This window comes from Lipophrys pholis (assembly GCF_963383615.2).
Source record: "Lipophrys pholis genome assembly, chromosome: 5".
Lineage (NCBI taxonomy): Eukaryota > Metazoa > Chordata > Actinopteri > Blenniiformes > Blenniidae > Lipophrys > Lipophrys pholis.
In genome coordinates, this window is record NC_137628.1 from 9,648,418 (window position 1) to 9,664,233 (window position 15,816).

At 41.5% G+C, this 15,816-nt stretch overlaps 1 protein-coding gene across 1 annotated transcript; it reads right to left on the bottom strand.

Moving 5' to 3' along the window:
• Window positions 1-7,485: 7,485 nt before the first annotated feature.
• Window positions 7,486-9,110, bottom strand: LOC308110455 (uncharacterized protein). The gene is made up of 4 exons (XM_080464746.1): window positions 8,898-9,110; window positions 8,648-8,765; window positions 8,462-8,554; window positions 7,486-7,942 (listed from the first exon to the last, which is right to left on the bottom strand). Exons 1-4 carry the CDS (start codon window positions 8,968-8,970, stop codon window positions 7,864-7,866), a joined length of 363 nt encoding a protein of 120 aa, XP_080320872.1. The 5' UTR covers window positions 8,971-9,110; the 3' UTR covers window positions 7,486-7,863.
• Window positions 9,111-15,816: the final 6,706 nt, after the last annotated feature.

A 15,816-nucleotide genomic window follows, 5' to 3' on the forward strand; every position in this document is an offset into this window, starting at 1 on the left:
AATGTTCATGATGTGTATGTATGTTGCATAAATATATTTCTATTTTATCATGCAGTATTATACATATACTTAATCTGTACTACATATACAGCTTGATTACATAATGAAAATACACAGACATAGGAAAATGTAGTTTTTTTTGTCACTTTTTTCCTCAAGGACTTGACTTTTCTCACTACCTGCACGTATATGACCTCTGACCTGTTTTCGCTCACCTCTCAGCCCCTCATCATCAAAAAAAAAAAAACCAGCCATACAGGTCAACTGTGTAAGAGCAGTCGATATGCTGTGACTTCTAATGGCAAGCGAGTGAGAGCAATTAAAATCTGAGGTTTGGAGTTTACTTTTTATTTAGACGATAAATGGATACAGGACAAACACTGTGTTGGGGGGGGGGGGGGGGGGGGGGGGCATACAAGTGTTTTTACAGCAAATAATAATTAAAAACACTTTTTGGTCAATCGGGGACATTTTCTTACGTATTTACAGAAAAAAAAAAAAGTTGTCTTGCACAGTCATCTCAGTGATGAACATGTTTGTTTGGTTATGTTCCTGAAAAAATAGAAAAATCGCAGTCTTTCTTGCTTGATTGATTGATTGATTGATTGATTGATTGATTGATTAGGCCACAGTCATATGTGGTACAAATTGTACTTGCGGCAAATTTTCTATTTGTGGCTGCTTCTTCATTGATGTGTGACTGAGGTCACGGATAAGCCGGAGGAAGCAGCTCCACCAAAATGTCAAAAGCTGTGCTTTCTTCTTTCCCTCATCATTTTGTCTAGATTTTGTCTGTTTGTATTTAAGGACCACTTGCAAATAGATATACAGTACACACGCTGACCTGTGTTGCCAGATATGGCAGGTATCCTCCAATTGGGAAGCCAAACTCTCTTACCTTTTAACTTTGTTGATTTTATGCATGTGTTTATGGTGTGTTCCTTATTACATATATAATAATTTCACAATTTTAACATAATTTCTCATTTTATTGTGCTTTGTGGGTTTTGCATTGTTTGGGTTGGAAACGGTGAGTCACATCAGACAAGGCTGGTGCTGACCTGTGTGCCATCCATATTTACTTCCGTAAACAGCGTCGTCTGCAAACGCGCTCTGATGCCGGAAAACTTAGGGTCCAATTACGTTCACACAGCAGTCTGATAGAGGTCGTGTTAAAAAATGTATGCGAATAATCATGGAAAAAAACAAAAATCGGATCCCAGCAAGAAATTGGAATTGAGCTTCAAGACCTGCAGTGTGAACATTTTTTTTTAAAGTATGGATATGAATGTTGGCTGATGTTACATCAGTTAGTGCAGAGGTCTGCAAACTCTATGAGTAAAATAGCTTTTTATCACTTCAAACCAAATAAAATTCAGGTGGAGCCACAAAGGATGTTTAACCTTTGCATTGGCGATAACACAGTGCACAATGTTTTTCCACATTTACAAAAAGTGCCTTATGTTGCATTGAAGTTTAATTTGTACAATAAGGAAGTGTAAACATGTTATTAGACTTTTAACCGTTTAAGACGTTTCACTCCTTTTAAATAACACTTTAATGGATTTAGTGTTACCCATTACTTTTTTCTTTTTCGGCCGATTTGGATATTTTTCCTTTACACCTATTTTCAAGTGTTTTACCTTCTTTTCTGTTCTTTTTTTTTTTTGTTCATTTTTGAGATATGAGATAATTAAAGATGTTTCTTACTACAAAACTTTTGCCAAACCTTCAGGTAGCCACACAGACTGTCTGTAGAGCCACATGCTCAGGTTTCCAACTCTCTTCCCCTCTTTTCCTGTTCGCTGTCTTGAAGCTGTGAGCTCCTATCATCAGTCCGTTTGCGCCTGATCCCCGGGGACTGCCCTGCCTGTATGTCAGCTCTATGTTAGCGTATGTGTGTGTGTGTGTGTGTGTGTGTGTGTGTGTGTGTGTGTGTGTGTGTGTGTGTGTGTGTGTGTGTGTGTGTGTGTGTGTGAACAGTCGACCTGGTCGAACACAGCCCGAGGACCAAGGAAAGAGAGCGGGCTTATTGAGGATCTGGTCTTTCCCACACTCCGGCGCTCTGACCCGGACCAGGCCGCGTCTGATTTCCCTTGAGTGAAGCTGCATCGGCTCTCAGACTCTCCAGCTAACTTTATCTCTCAAGCAAAAGAAAAAAGAAAAGCAGTTAATGGTCAAAAAATCGAGACGTGTCGGCTCAGCCGATCGCTGAGAGGCAGCGCGGGGCCCCAGGGCCAATCGATAACCTGCTCAGCATCACGGTGTCAGGTGTTCATCAACAGACACCCGTATAAGCTGCTTCTTTTTGAGATAAGCACAAAATGTTTTTGGTACATTATCTCATCAATCAGTGTTTCACCTTTCATCAGGCTGAAGGATGATTTATGCAGGCGGAGCCGCTGCGTCTGTACGAGCAGTGAATTACAGCAGAAAATCAGCCTGAAACCAGAGTGAAAGCCAAATTATTTCTCCCTCTTCAGACTGCATAACCTTGGACCTCAGATTGGCTCCTCTTCTTATTCGGTCAAGAAAAAAGATTAAAGTTAGTTCTGCACTGACAGCACCCACAATGTTAATTTCCTTCAGTGAAACGAGTTTTGGGCAATAGTGGGTCGTTTGCCACAAAGTCAAAAGTCACGTCCTGATTGAACCTTTTTCAAATTTACTTCACTGAATGTAAATACTGAATACAATGGGCAATGACTGTGCACTTCTTTAAGTTTGTATCTTAGAGTTTGGAATGTAGAAGCTTTGAATGAGGGGATGTGGCTTTTTAAAGAAGTGCGTCATATTGTCAAGTCTCTGTGTCTGCGTCTGCACTATTCTCCCTCTGTGTGCTCCAATCTGTGTCATTATGAGTTTCCTCCACTTTCCAGTGTACTTAAACCCCTCTCCGGCCACGTTTACACGTACCCAGGGTTTTTACAAAAACTGATATTCCCCGTTCCGAATTTACGAAAAAGTCTTCATTGCCAGGGACCCATATATATATCTGGTACACAGCTACTATGAGCATGCCAAACCTGCAGGGGGCAGTGTAACAAGAAGCAATAAGCCATGATAGCCAATCAGAATTCTTGGAAAAACAAGACGTCACCAATTGTGGCGTAAATCCCCGCCTACCCCCCTGTAGATGCACACAGAGAGACAGAGTTTATCCAGAGCGCCACTGTGGACGGAGTTTTCAGGAATCATCGTTTCAGGCGACTTGGACGACTTGGCGACTCGTTTATGTGTAAATGTGAGCCCCAAATGCAGAGAAATATCACTGATTTGTAAATACCTGGGTACGTGTAATTGTGGCCTCCCTCTGCCAACTTGATCCTGTCCTCTCCTGTTGCGCTGTTTCATGGTTTGCTGGACTCTGTTTTGGTTTGGTGGATGACGCTGTGGATTACCCTTTGCACACTTCTGGCTTTTCAAACTGAGAATAAACTCTGTTTTAATGGAACTTTGTTTGTGAATCTTTTGGGTCCGCTGTTTCGTGACACACATGCTAAAAAAAACTGTGTGGAAGGAAGATGGAAGAGGAATGAGTTTCATAAAAAAATTTCTAAACAGTTACTAGCATGTTACTGTCAAATGTTATTTTGTCAACTGTTACTGCATTAATAAAAAACGTATAATCCAACACAGAAGCCAACGTGAAATGATGCTTTGAAAGTTAATATCTATAGACGTGTTTTCTACACAGATACGCTTCCTGCTGGTTTCAATGCTAGCTAACTTTGTTAGACTAATTAAGTGTGACTATTTTCACATTAACATTATAAGGTTGACCTTTTTCCTGAATGAATCATGTAGACATACTTGGCATTACTGTTGTAGTACTCGAGAAGGGTGTTGGTCTCAACGGTGTTTTCAAGGTCTTGGTCTTGACTTGGTTTCGGCCCCTTAAAGTCTTCATCTCGTCTTGATCTTGGAAGACCCTGGTCTTGGCCTTGACGACAACACCACTTCGTATAAATTACTTCATACAGACAGTTCTAAAAAAAGAAACTGTTATTAGTCAACATTTATTAGAAGTAGCTGAATCACAGCTACGGTAGATACAGGCTAATGCTAACTATTAAACAGGAGTTTTGTGAGACAATAACAGTTAAATTCACAACTAATGCCAATCCTAACAGTAGAGTGACAGAAAATTTAACACCAAAAATTCTGGAATAGTAAAGAGGTACTAAGTTGTTTCAGCCAAAAGTTATGTATTACTTTAGTTCATGATATTCTGAACACTCATTGTCCAAAACAGCAGAATGTCTTTAATATCCAAACTGCTCATCCCATATTTTATTGAATAAATACAATTTGGAAAAAGTTGTTGTGTGATTGGAAGGTTTTTATTGACAAATGGTGTTTATTTCTTTAATTGTTGGTATGAAGTGGGGGGAAAAATCCTATCTCCAGCAGAAAAAAACTAAAGTACTGAGCAGATCTGCTTTTCACCCTGAAGGAGCAACTTCCAGGCTTCATTTTCGTCGGTGTGAGATTATGTGAACAGCGTGGGAGTGTGAGAGTGCACAGAAGGTATTGTAGTCCGTTACTTTCAAGTGCAACAGGAACGTAAAGCTGAACTATCATAGGATGCATTGTGAAAAACAGTATGGGCAGTTCAGATAGTTTGCATCAAGCTGGACCAGCAGCGAGGCCTCTGTTCGATCCCACATTCATTGTTCAGCCCCCCGACATTCAGCCGGAGTCCTAAAGAACTGAGGAAGCCTGCAGCAGATGGTCCAAACCCCCCACACACACACACTGAGGGATTACATGGAGAGACAGAGACAGATTGAATCCACAAGCAGACGTAGCGCACTCTGTTGGTTTACTGATATTTAAAACTATTCGTGCAGTCACTTTGAAGGCATCCTCACTTCAGGCTTGTGCTCAAAACTTAAACTCCACTTTTTCGGCGTAAAGTTTAAGTGAAAACAGGCCACTGGCAGTGAAGTGTAACTCATCAAAAACCTTTTGTTTGACTCAAAGTGATAAACAAAACATATCAAATGTTAGTTGTAACCATAAGCGATCTGTTCTTTTAGAACTGTTGCAACAAAAGACTGGAAGGGTTGCATCATACTGTGGGGGGGGGTCACATTTAACAAATGGCAACTCATGATAGGAATGGTCAGCATAGCACTTTATTTTTAAGAGATATATTTTTGGGTTGATTTAGAGAACCTGGAGAAATCCGTTTCCACAAGAGACAACATTTTAAATGAAGTCTTTGTGATAGAAGTCTGGCTCTTGAACAGCACCGTGTTAAAGGATTCTGTACTGGAAACTACTGCATGGACTCAGGGACACTCTTGAAAACCGTCGTCTGAGAAATCTACAGAAAACCATCACCTCTGAAAGTTACTATCTGTGGTGACTTCCTAAAACTTTCACTTAGAAAGTCTTCTGAATTGTCTGTGAGCACTCCAGAATACTGTTACCTGCAGGCACCTTGGTAAAAAAAAAAGAAAAAGGAATTAAAACCATTACCTGTGAACACTTCTGAAAACCATTGTCGTTGAACTTTGATGAAAACCATTCTGTACGCACTTTTGAAACCAATTGTTGGTGAATAACAGACATTGTGTGTGTCAGGGAATTCTAAAAATCCATTATCTAGGAACACATCTGGAAACCATCGCCTGTGAACACCGTTGAAACGGTTATCTGAAAGCCAATGTTGTTCTCACTATGAGAACTGTTCAGTACATTCTTCTCAAACCCATTTTCCACCAGCACAGCTTCTGAAAACCTGTGAACAAACCATTGTCTGTGAACACTGCAGAAACAGCAACTCAGATTTAGACTGACACATTCAAGAACCATAATAGAATAAATTCTAGAACGTGAAGAACATTAAAAAGAACCTGCTTTGCCTGATCATGAGTGTTTCTGCGTCCAGTGTTTGGTTTTACTTCAATGTTTTGATGATCCAGAACTGCAGTTTTTCTCAGAAGTGAACCCGAAACAGAAAGCTGGATGCCACTTTCACAATGACTTACAGATGAAGTAAACAACAGAACTTTTCTGGAGCGGATGTGTTTCCAGATGGGACAACTTCATGTCTTTCTTTGCTGAAAGTGCACATTTATGACAAGAAATCCCATTTCAGTTTAACTTTCGGACTTGTCTTTTTTTTTTTTCTCTCTCTGTTGCTCTGGTGACTGAAATAAAAACTCCACCAGTCGTAACTCATCAGAGTCTGGAGGAGCTCCGGGAATCCATCTCCTCTCTCTGTCGTGCGGCCTGCAGCTGCTACAAACAGCTGTGGTCAAATACCCTCATGGGCATCATTTATTGTTATCACCCCCCCACCCCCACCCCCCCAACCCGCTTGAGGTGCGAGTGGTTTTTTTCAGTGATAACAATTAATTTGTCAGTCCCTGCAACAAAGTCACATCAGTGTCCTGGTGAGGCAGATGCGCCTCCGCTGCACAATAATGAGGACTTGTTTGTGTTGGGATGCGGCTGTGAGCCACAAGTTTCATTAGCAGGGTTGCGAAATGACAGTTGGAAACAGATGGCTCGTGGGTTTTCACCAACAGCGACAAAAAGGTAAAAAGTCTTATGGAAGAGTTGTAATGGATTCTGGTTTCTGCTACAGGGGGGAAAAAAAACAAAACGGAGACACGAAGTCTGGGGGGTTTCATGTCCATCCAAAGTTAAAGATGACTGTGAAAAAGCCCCCTCTGTGATGAAACAGCTGGAACAAATCAAGGTGGCTTTACTGGAGTCAGCAAGTTTCACTTATCCCCGCCCCTTTTGCCCCCCATCAACCAATCAGTGCAAAGCAAACTTGCAACATTTCCAAGGTCCCAGTGATTGGTAGAAGGCAGATTGATTGACAAATAGATCATCAGATTACAGCTTTAATTTAGCTTTAGACAACATAAGAGTGACTATGGCTCAGTTGGTATCTAAATCAGAAGGTTGCAGGTCGATCCCTCATCTGTCGACGTGTCCTTGAGCAAGACACTGAACCGCAAACTGCTTCCAATGGAGACATTGAGCCTTTTACCTGTATGCTATTGCTAATTATGTGATTGAAATGTGCATTATGTGTCAGAATAAAAGAAAACTTTATTTATCCCCAAGGGGCAATTAGGTGGGCAAAATCATTTATTTTACTGGCGCTGTCAATATAGACATGTTGACGATCTGACAAATAAATGAAACATCAATTCCCTTGCTGATGTCATATAATAGCTGCAATTAACGCAACGATCCAAGCACCTTCCAACAAGCAACCGTCGCACAACCGGACGATCGTGAGCAGCACTTTCCAGACATAAACAAAGTGTCAAAAAAACAAATACATACCCCCCACCCCACCTCCCCAAAATCACATGTTCAGCCCAACAACTTCTTTTTTTTTATTTTTTTTAAACACCACAGAATGCATGCTGGGAAAAGGCCCGACCTCTTGACCTCCATCCAGAAGAACTGTTGACCTGAGGTTGGCGCTAGTGGGTAATGAAACACCAGGGATCGTCTGAAAAAATTCACTTTATTTGATTGGACTTTTGTAAAAAATACACACAAAAATAACCATCATAGCAATAAAATTCTTTCAATAAATAAATCTATATAAATAATTGTGTCAAGGAGAAAAAATATAACGCTGTGTGCATTTCCAACAGTGGCCTTCGTACACAGACCTGCTGCTGTGGTACTGTACATTTACTGGTCTCTGCTCGGACTTCTACATCTTCTCGTCTTTCCTCTCAGGCTGTTCCTGCCTGTCAGTCACCCTCCTCCTCCTCCTCCTCCTCCTCCTCCTCCCCGCCTCTCCTCGGCCCTCGCCGTCACGTCCCAGCTCCCCTGCAGGAGTTCAGTGAAAAGTTCGTCTCTCTGTGTTCCCGAGCCTCAGTCCTCGGAGGTCCGGTCCTCCGCCTTCTTCTTTCTTTCGAGGCACTCCATCTTACGGCCCTCGTCTTTGTTTATCCTTGGAGGAACACGGGGGGGAGAAAATCTGGGATTAGGCCAGCGGACTAATGCGAAACATCTGGAGGTTCATGGCAGGAGTCGCATGTTAATGTGTCATGAGATTTGCTGAGCGGAGGTTTGTTAAAAGCAGAAACATTTCGTTTGCTTTGTGTTGCAGAGAAAGTTATCCAGGCTCATGTTTTTTTTTTTCCCCTCTCCCCTTTTTTTGGCTTTGCAAAATCTATTCTGAAGCTTCCTCTCGAGGCCAAATCCAACATTTCTAAGTGGTGTGATGTTCTGCCCCTGACTCTGCGGGAGGATTCAATCTGCAAATGGAGCTCAAACGCAGTAGAAAGAAAAAACCTGCGTGCAGATTTAAGCTGCAGACAGACTCCACAAGTCTTTTTTAATTTAGCACCATCAAAGAAGCAGAGCGGAGCGGTCAGTGTCTGCCGCTCCCCTTTGGGCTGGTTAAGGAGGTTCATGCGAGGCCAGAGTGATGCTGTTCGAGAGGGAAATATGCATTAATAACACTCACTTTTCCCAGCACCTCAGGAAAGCCTTGGCCATCTTCCCTTCTGTGTTAAGGCAGATCTTCTCTGTGGCCTTATGCGGCTTGTTCATGGTCACACTGAAACATCCCAGACACATCAGGGTGAACAGGATGGTCACAAAGCTGCAACACACTCCGTCAAAATACTCAAACTCAAATTGTCAAACTTACATGAGTTCAGTTTTATCGCAGCCGGGCCGCCGCTCCAGGACCTGGAAGTCTGACATGTTGCCTCTGATGAACTTGATGGTGATGGGACAGGAGCAGTGTCCCAGTCCCAAGTGTTGAGCTGCAGGGAAGACATGCAAAGTCAGCAACAAGTCAACCAGGCTGCAGCTGCACCCTCACACTGGGAGTTGTGCAATAATGCATTGTAGAGTTTCACATTTTTTGCAGGTTTCTATTGCTCTGCGCCACTCACCTTCATAAAGCTCCATGCAAACTGCAGCCACAACCAGCAGCAGCAGAGCCCAGTTTCTCTGTGATGAAGCCATTTTCTTCGTCACTTCTTCACTAAACACAAAAACAAGTCCAGAAATCCCTTTGGAGAGAGTGTGAGTGAGGTCCGACACGATCAAGAGAAGGGGAGAAGAGCGAATAGCTGCTGCTGCCAGCGTCCTCGGCTTTTATAGGCAGGCCGCGGTGGGTTTTCCCAGAGCAAGAGCTCTTTCCCGTCAGGCCAGACCTGAAATATGCTCAGGAATTTCCACTCTCACACTCACTCCGGAGGCAGTCTGAAGCATGAGCTCAGCAAGGACCAGCAGGATTAAGTCAAAACATTCATTAAGAGAATTCCTGACATAATTTGTTGGTGTGAGTAAAAGTTAAACAGGGTGACTGGACTACGAACCCCAGTGACACACTCTTGACAGTAGTTTTGCCCCGACATGTCTGGACAAACCCAAACCTCTATAAAGTGAAGCTGCGCAACAGAGCAGAGTAAATAACTGTACTCACGTGTTTGTGCTTTATGTGGATCAATCCCCATCTATTAACACACTTTAAGAGTTATTTCGTGGCTCTGACAAACTGATGCAGGTTTGCTCTCTCTTGCATCAGTTCCAATCTATCCTCATGCAAGTCAATTGAGATGTGATGGATATCTTCAGGATAATTGGTTGAACGAACCTTGAAGAGAAACACTAAAGATGAATGAATGAAACACTTATGTGCATTCTAGCTCATTAGAAAATGTAAAATGTGACATGAATTGTGACACCATGAATGTACTGGTACCACAGTGACCATAACAATAAATGTTTGGTATTAATGAGACATGATCCTGACGATTATACTGTGGATTTTCCATTTCACTGTTGAATTCATAATGCAAGGCATAATTTACCATACACTGTGAAAATACCCCATTATGTCGATAACACCACTGTATTCAAGGTGAATAAAGCAAACACACACCCACAAACAGTAAAAAAAACTTAATCATCCAAACATTTCTCACATGTTGGTTTGTGTATTGGTGGTTGTCACAGTGATATCAGTGCAGGTTATTATGACGGAGGGATGAAGTGTGATGGATGAAGAGTGTTGGAGACCACTTGGGAGAAAGAAGCTGTTCATCAGTCCGTGAGATTGTGTTGTTTCCTAATATTTGCCTGATGGGAAAATTTTTAAAAATGGATGTCTGGGGTGACCTGTCCCTGAAATGACGCTCATTATACACACATACCTGTCATATATATCAGTTATACAGCTGTTATACTGTATTTGTTCAAAATGAACCAAGGTATTCAGTTTAAAGCCACTAAAGCACACCTTGTATAATGAGGTGGATATGAAAATATGCCAGGTAGTATTACACCATATAAATTTTAAAACAGATCAGATTTAGCAAAAGTATCTTTCAGTATTTCATAATACTCAGTGTGGTATCAAAATACCTATACAGTCATGTGAAAAAACATTCGGACACCTCATTAAATAATCAGTTCTTTATCAAGAAATGTTCACATGTTGATGTCTAATCTTGTTTTTATTCAGCTCTGGACAAGAAAGTGATTTAATTGCAGATAAACAACCAAAATAAACTTCATTTTACTCATTAAACAAACAATATCAACAAAATGCAAATTCTAACAGAGGAAACGTGAGGACACTCTACCCACTAACAGCTCGTGTTTCCACCTGTGGCTGAAATAACTTCAGGGATACGTTTTATAGAAGGTTTTTTTCTTCAGTTATAATCATTTATTTATACTATCATTTTTTTTCTGCATTGTTGAAAGTAATATTAAATATCCATATGTCCAAATATGGGGGAAAAAAATAAAACACACCAGCTTTTGTAGGGTGCGTCCTAATTTTTTTCACATGTCTGTATATGGATATGTTACTTACTACTAGTACATTCCTTAAAGTACTATGATATTCGTCATACCCTCAGAAACACTTTGGTATTCTTAAGGCAATATTTACAAGATGAAATCTTAACATTAAATATTGAGAATTGTGCAGAACTGTGGGATTGTTTGTGGGAAAAGATAAATAATTGGTGTTTCACAGAAAAGGAAATGTTTTGGGGGGTTTTGTACGGTCCAACTTCACTGTGGTATAAACATAGAGAATCCAAACTAATCGGACATCTTTATTTGATGGAGGACAAACAAAGATTCTTGCTCCTGAAAGGTGTGAAGAAACTTTGAAATGTAACTGCTGAATGATCTGTGGAGAAATGAGGGTTTAGATGACATGATAAGTTAATTGAATAGTAATGTAACTACTTTACTGACCTTTATGAACAATGGCAAAGGATCTTGGCATTAGATAAAGTGGCAAGCTATTGAAGACACAGTCAAGCTTCCTACCCCGTTTCAGGTATGTTTAATTAGATATATGACTCATGTATGAATGTATATATGTACATAAGTATGTATAGGTGTGGGTATACTCAGATATACATTATTTATTTTGTGTAAAAATATTTTCATAAAATATTAATTTAATTATTATCAACAAGGGGTTTATAAATGGAAATGTATGTCTCTACATGTAAATACGTGCCTGCACACATTTTTGAAATGTCTGAAGTGCTGTTTGTTAAGTAACTAAATAGGTAACTGTTGCATTCCTGGTGAGTTGAAGTTACATCAGTCAGTGGGAGGCAGATGCTCTATAACCTTTTTTCAAGTACAACAGTAACAAGCTCACAGAGACTTTATGTGATAGCAAATGTGTTGATTATTTAAATTAGAATCGGCAAATAAAAGCACAGATGTTGTAGTCTATTACTTCCAGCACTGGTACCATGTAAGTTACTCTTAGGGTTGACAGTGGTGATAGCTCCTCCGTAGAGGCGTTATCAGGAGCGAGGTTTGTTTTGAAGCGACGCCTCGCTTTGAGGACGTTGAGAAACTTTGATTAACGGCTAAAACATCACTTTTACTGAGGAAAAATAAAAGGTGCGTCTAAAGTAAAAGTCCAGGAGGGAGATGAACTCGTCATTCCTCGACACTCCTCACGCCTGGTAGCATTTACCGGCAACCACAAAACATGATGATGACACAGCTTGGCCTCACGCAGGAAGAGGAGGAGGAGGAGGAGGAGGGCTCTGGTCTGAATGCAGTGGGCTGGCAGAACGCCAGCACCTGTTTTCTCGCAACACTCTGAAACACTTTCACTGGAACAGCCTTTTGACGCTTGCAGCGAAATCAGCTCCTGTTTCCGGTGTTTCATTGACGCGTTTGTCTCCCGTGATACATGCTGCTGCAAGTATCCGCTCAGTCAAGACCGAACAGCGCGCAGCGTGTGAACGGATCACTTTCCCAGAGCCCACGCAACAAATACTTAACAGTAGGTAAAAGCGTCTGTCACTCATACAGCCACTGTGCCAGAACGGGGGGAGGGAAATCAACTGTAACATCAGAGAAGCGGGAGAAAAGGAACACGTGGAGGGAAAACCGCATAAATTATCACATGCCATGTTTTCTGCTCATTGAATGATTTTTGGGGGAATGGAATGGAAATTATGCTAATTCAATTATTAGGACTTTGTTTATTTTATATTTGTAAAATCAACTCATGTAAAACCATGAATACCCCTTGTGATTTATATACATACGTGAGTGTTGTAGTACTCCAGAGTGGTCTTGAAAACTCAAATATTCAAGATCTTGGACTTGTCTTGTTCTTGGGATGATCTGGTCTTGGTCTCAGGTTAGGTGGTCTTGAATAAAACACTAACACACACACACACACACACACACACACACACACACACACACACACACACACACACACACACACACACACACACACACACACACACACACACACACACACACACACACACATGCATTTCTTTCTCAGTATAAGAATTTGAATTTCCCAGAATCTTTATTGACAAAGCCCAAAAATTACCTAGATATATTTTTGCACAGCAGAGAGTGATTCCAATAAACATGACATTGTGTTAAGCACGACGATAACCAGGTGTTTCATTATCCTGTTTCATTAAAGCCGCTTTACTCCTATCCTGTCACCCAGACAATGGCCAGCATATGAATTAATCATGACCAAAACTCCAACAACAGTACAGATATGTCTAGGAACATAAAAAAACTAAAGCAGAGAAATATAGAGCAATATGAGCTTCTCAGTACAAAATACACTCGGTAAAACCGAAGAACTGACAGATACTGAAAGATGACGTTATCTTGGGAAAAGGAGCAGAAACTCTCATCCGTCTCACTCCACATTTATCACAATTCCACAGACTGAAAGTCAAAATGAATCCAGAAAGAGGATGCAGAACAACGGCGTACTCACGATGAGCAGGTAGGAAACCAACACAAACACCGAGACCCACTGGAAAGAAACACAAACAAGAGAGAGTGTGGAAACTGTCAAATGGCTCAGTGGTGCAGTGGTTTGCACTGCACTCACAATAAGCTCCCTTAACATGCAGATCCACAACAATCCGCAGACATGTAGGTCTAAGTTCAACCTGCCACAGACGTCATGTTTAAATTTCTCAACCCTGCATCGGGTTTGTAGCTTCCACCTTCCTTCCTGCTATTAGATGACAGACAGGAGATGCCCACTGAGCGAAGAAGAAGAAGACGAAGAAGAAGAAGAAGAAGAAGAAGAAGAAGAAGAAGAAATAAAACAAACCAATTAAGAATCTTAATCTGAAGCATTTTGGATTATTAATTCCATTTTTTTTTAAATAACTCAAAACAGCATAAAGAATACCTAATCCCTCACTGTGTGATGATATTCTCTCTGTGAGGCATGAGTGCAAGCCAACACCATGCAGTCCAGCCTGAATAGAGAATACAGAATAGAATAGAATAGAATAGATACTTGACTGATTTGACTGACTCAGCACATCATCACAGACACACAAGTATTTGTCCTTCATGTTGCTGATTAGATCCCTGCACCGAAGGAAACATTTGTCTCACTGGAGGCCCTGCAGTGTTTGTGGAGCTCAAAAAGACGGGCGGACAGGTTTGATGTAATCACATCAAAGGTGAGAGACCTTCGCAGGCCGCAGCTCTTCAGGCCAAGCCGCCGGTCTGAAAACCCAGCTGAGGCCGAGTGGCAGGAAGTCGGGCGGTGCGTTCAGGCCTCACAGCTGCACGCCGCTCTCCAACAGTGTGTGATCACACCACAAGAAGAAGAGGACGCAGATGACAGAGCTGTTATTGTGCACTGTGACATATTGCCTCCTCATTAAGTGCTTCTCCAGAGTTGTCGCTCTAATTACCCCCCCCCGCGTCTGCTGCCGCAGATTCTTAGTCAGTAGACGTCAGAATCTTATTTACACCAAGCATATTTTTTTATGAGCAACTATTTATTTCAAAATCAATATGATTGCACAGCGTATTAAAGGCCAACGGTTGTGCAGGCGATCACATTTCAATTTAATGGGACTATTGAAAACATCTCGAACGTCTTGTGAGAGGACGTGAATGTTGAGGATCTGCGTGGGGCTAATAAATAAAAAATAAAATAAATAATTCACATAAAGAGCTGTGTGTTAGTGTCTCCACTTTGTGTTCCAACACAGATTTCTCTGAATGAAAGTGCGTGCGTGCGTGCGTGCGTGCGTGCGTGCGTGCGTGCGTGCGTGCGCGCGCGCGACATTTGTCTCACATTCGTGTCTACATATACAGTTGTTTGGTGTATATGAACGTGTGTGTTGTACACAGGTGGGTATGGGCATCCATACATTCCTTAATATGAACATTTCTGTGTGCGCAAATGCGTGTGTCTCAAAATGTGTGCACACACACAGATCTGTGCATACCAACAAGAGTCTCTCTGCACACAATTACAATAAGAAGATAGGTGTGTGCACACAAGTATATATCATACCTTTACCCTGTTTGTATACAGATTTGTGTGTATCACAATAAGTGTGTACGATGATTTGTTTTTGTCCGTTTTTTATAGTGACACGCGTTTGTTCCTAAAAGAACCTGTTAATGTCTCCGTCCTCCCGTCCACTTCAATGAGCCTGACTGAGAATTCTGGGTTTAGTTTGTTTGCAGGTCCTTATAGACACACTGAGGTTTTCTCAGGTTCTATCCGGGTCCTGTGACGTCGTCTGAACTTACTGCTCAGTAAAAACTAATGAGACACAGTCCAGCAAGCTACATTGAGCCTGATTACACAAACACACAAACAAACCTGTGCACACACAAATTAAGATCACCATTAATCACAGCTGTCCGCCGTGCGCACAGGAAACATTGTGCTTTTATTTCTAGCACAGATGACACACAGATGAGTCGCTGCCGTTTGTGCGTGATATCACAACAAGTCCTATTGAGGCACATATTTAGTCCCTTCAATCATTAGAAAAAGAAAGAAAATCAGACTCTGATGTGCGGCCTATTCAGTGACTCCCAGTATTTTTTGGTGCTATTTACAAGGAGAAAGTTCAGCCTTCTTCAACAAATTACCAAACACTGGCTTTATTTATTTAGCCATTAAACGCTGAGGCACGCCCGGAGGCGAGCGTGCTGTGAAGAGGATGAAGCTGCTTTTTAATCGGGAAAAAAATGGACTGAATGTTGCCAAGTAAACAATCTCTGGTTTCTAATCTAACGAAGGATGAAGTGAGGATAAACAGCGGGCACGCGCACACACACACACACACACACACACACACACACACGCACACACACTCACACACACACACACACACCCACACACACAGGTACCTTAATCATCACGTTTTACTTTCTGTTGTCCACTTTAATCCAGATGTTTTATTCACCAGCAGGTAGGTTCCTTCAATATTACACTCCAGTTCTTTTTATTTTCACAGTAGTCGCGCGCTAAACCCTTTCAGATTCACTGAATCTTCTTTTCAT

Coding starts and splice junctions, on each gene's coding strand:
- LOC308110455 (XM_080464746.1), bottom strand. CDS start 8,970: ATGGCTTCATCACAGAGAAACTGGGCTCTGCTGCTGCTGGTTGTGGCT. Junction 8,555..8,647: donor TGCGATAAAACTGAACTCAT/GTAAGTTTGACA, acceptor GGGATGTTTCAG/TGTGACCATGAACAAGCCGC. Junction 7,943..8,461: donor TTCCTGAGGTGCTGGGAAAA/GTGAGTGTTATT, acceptor TGTTCCTCCAAG/GATAAACAAAGACGAGGGCC.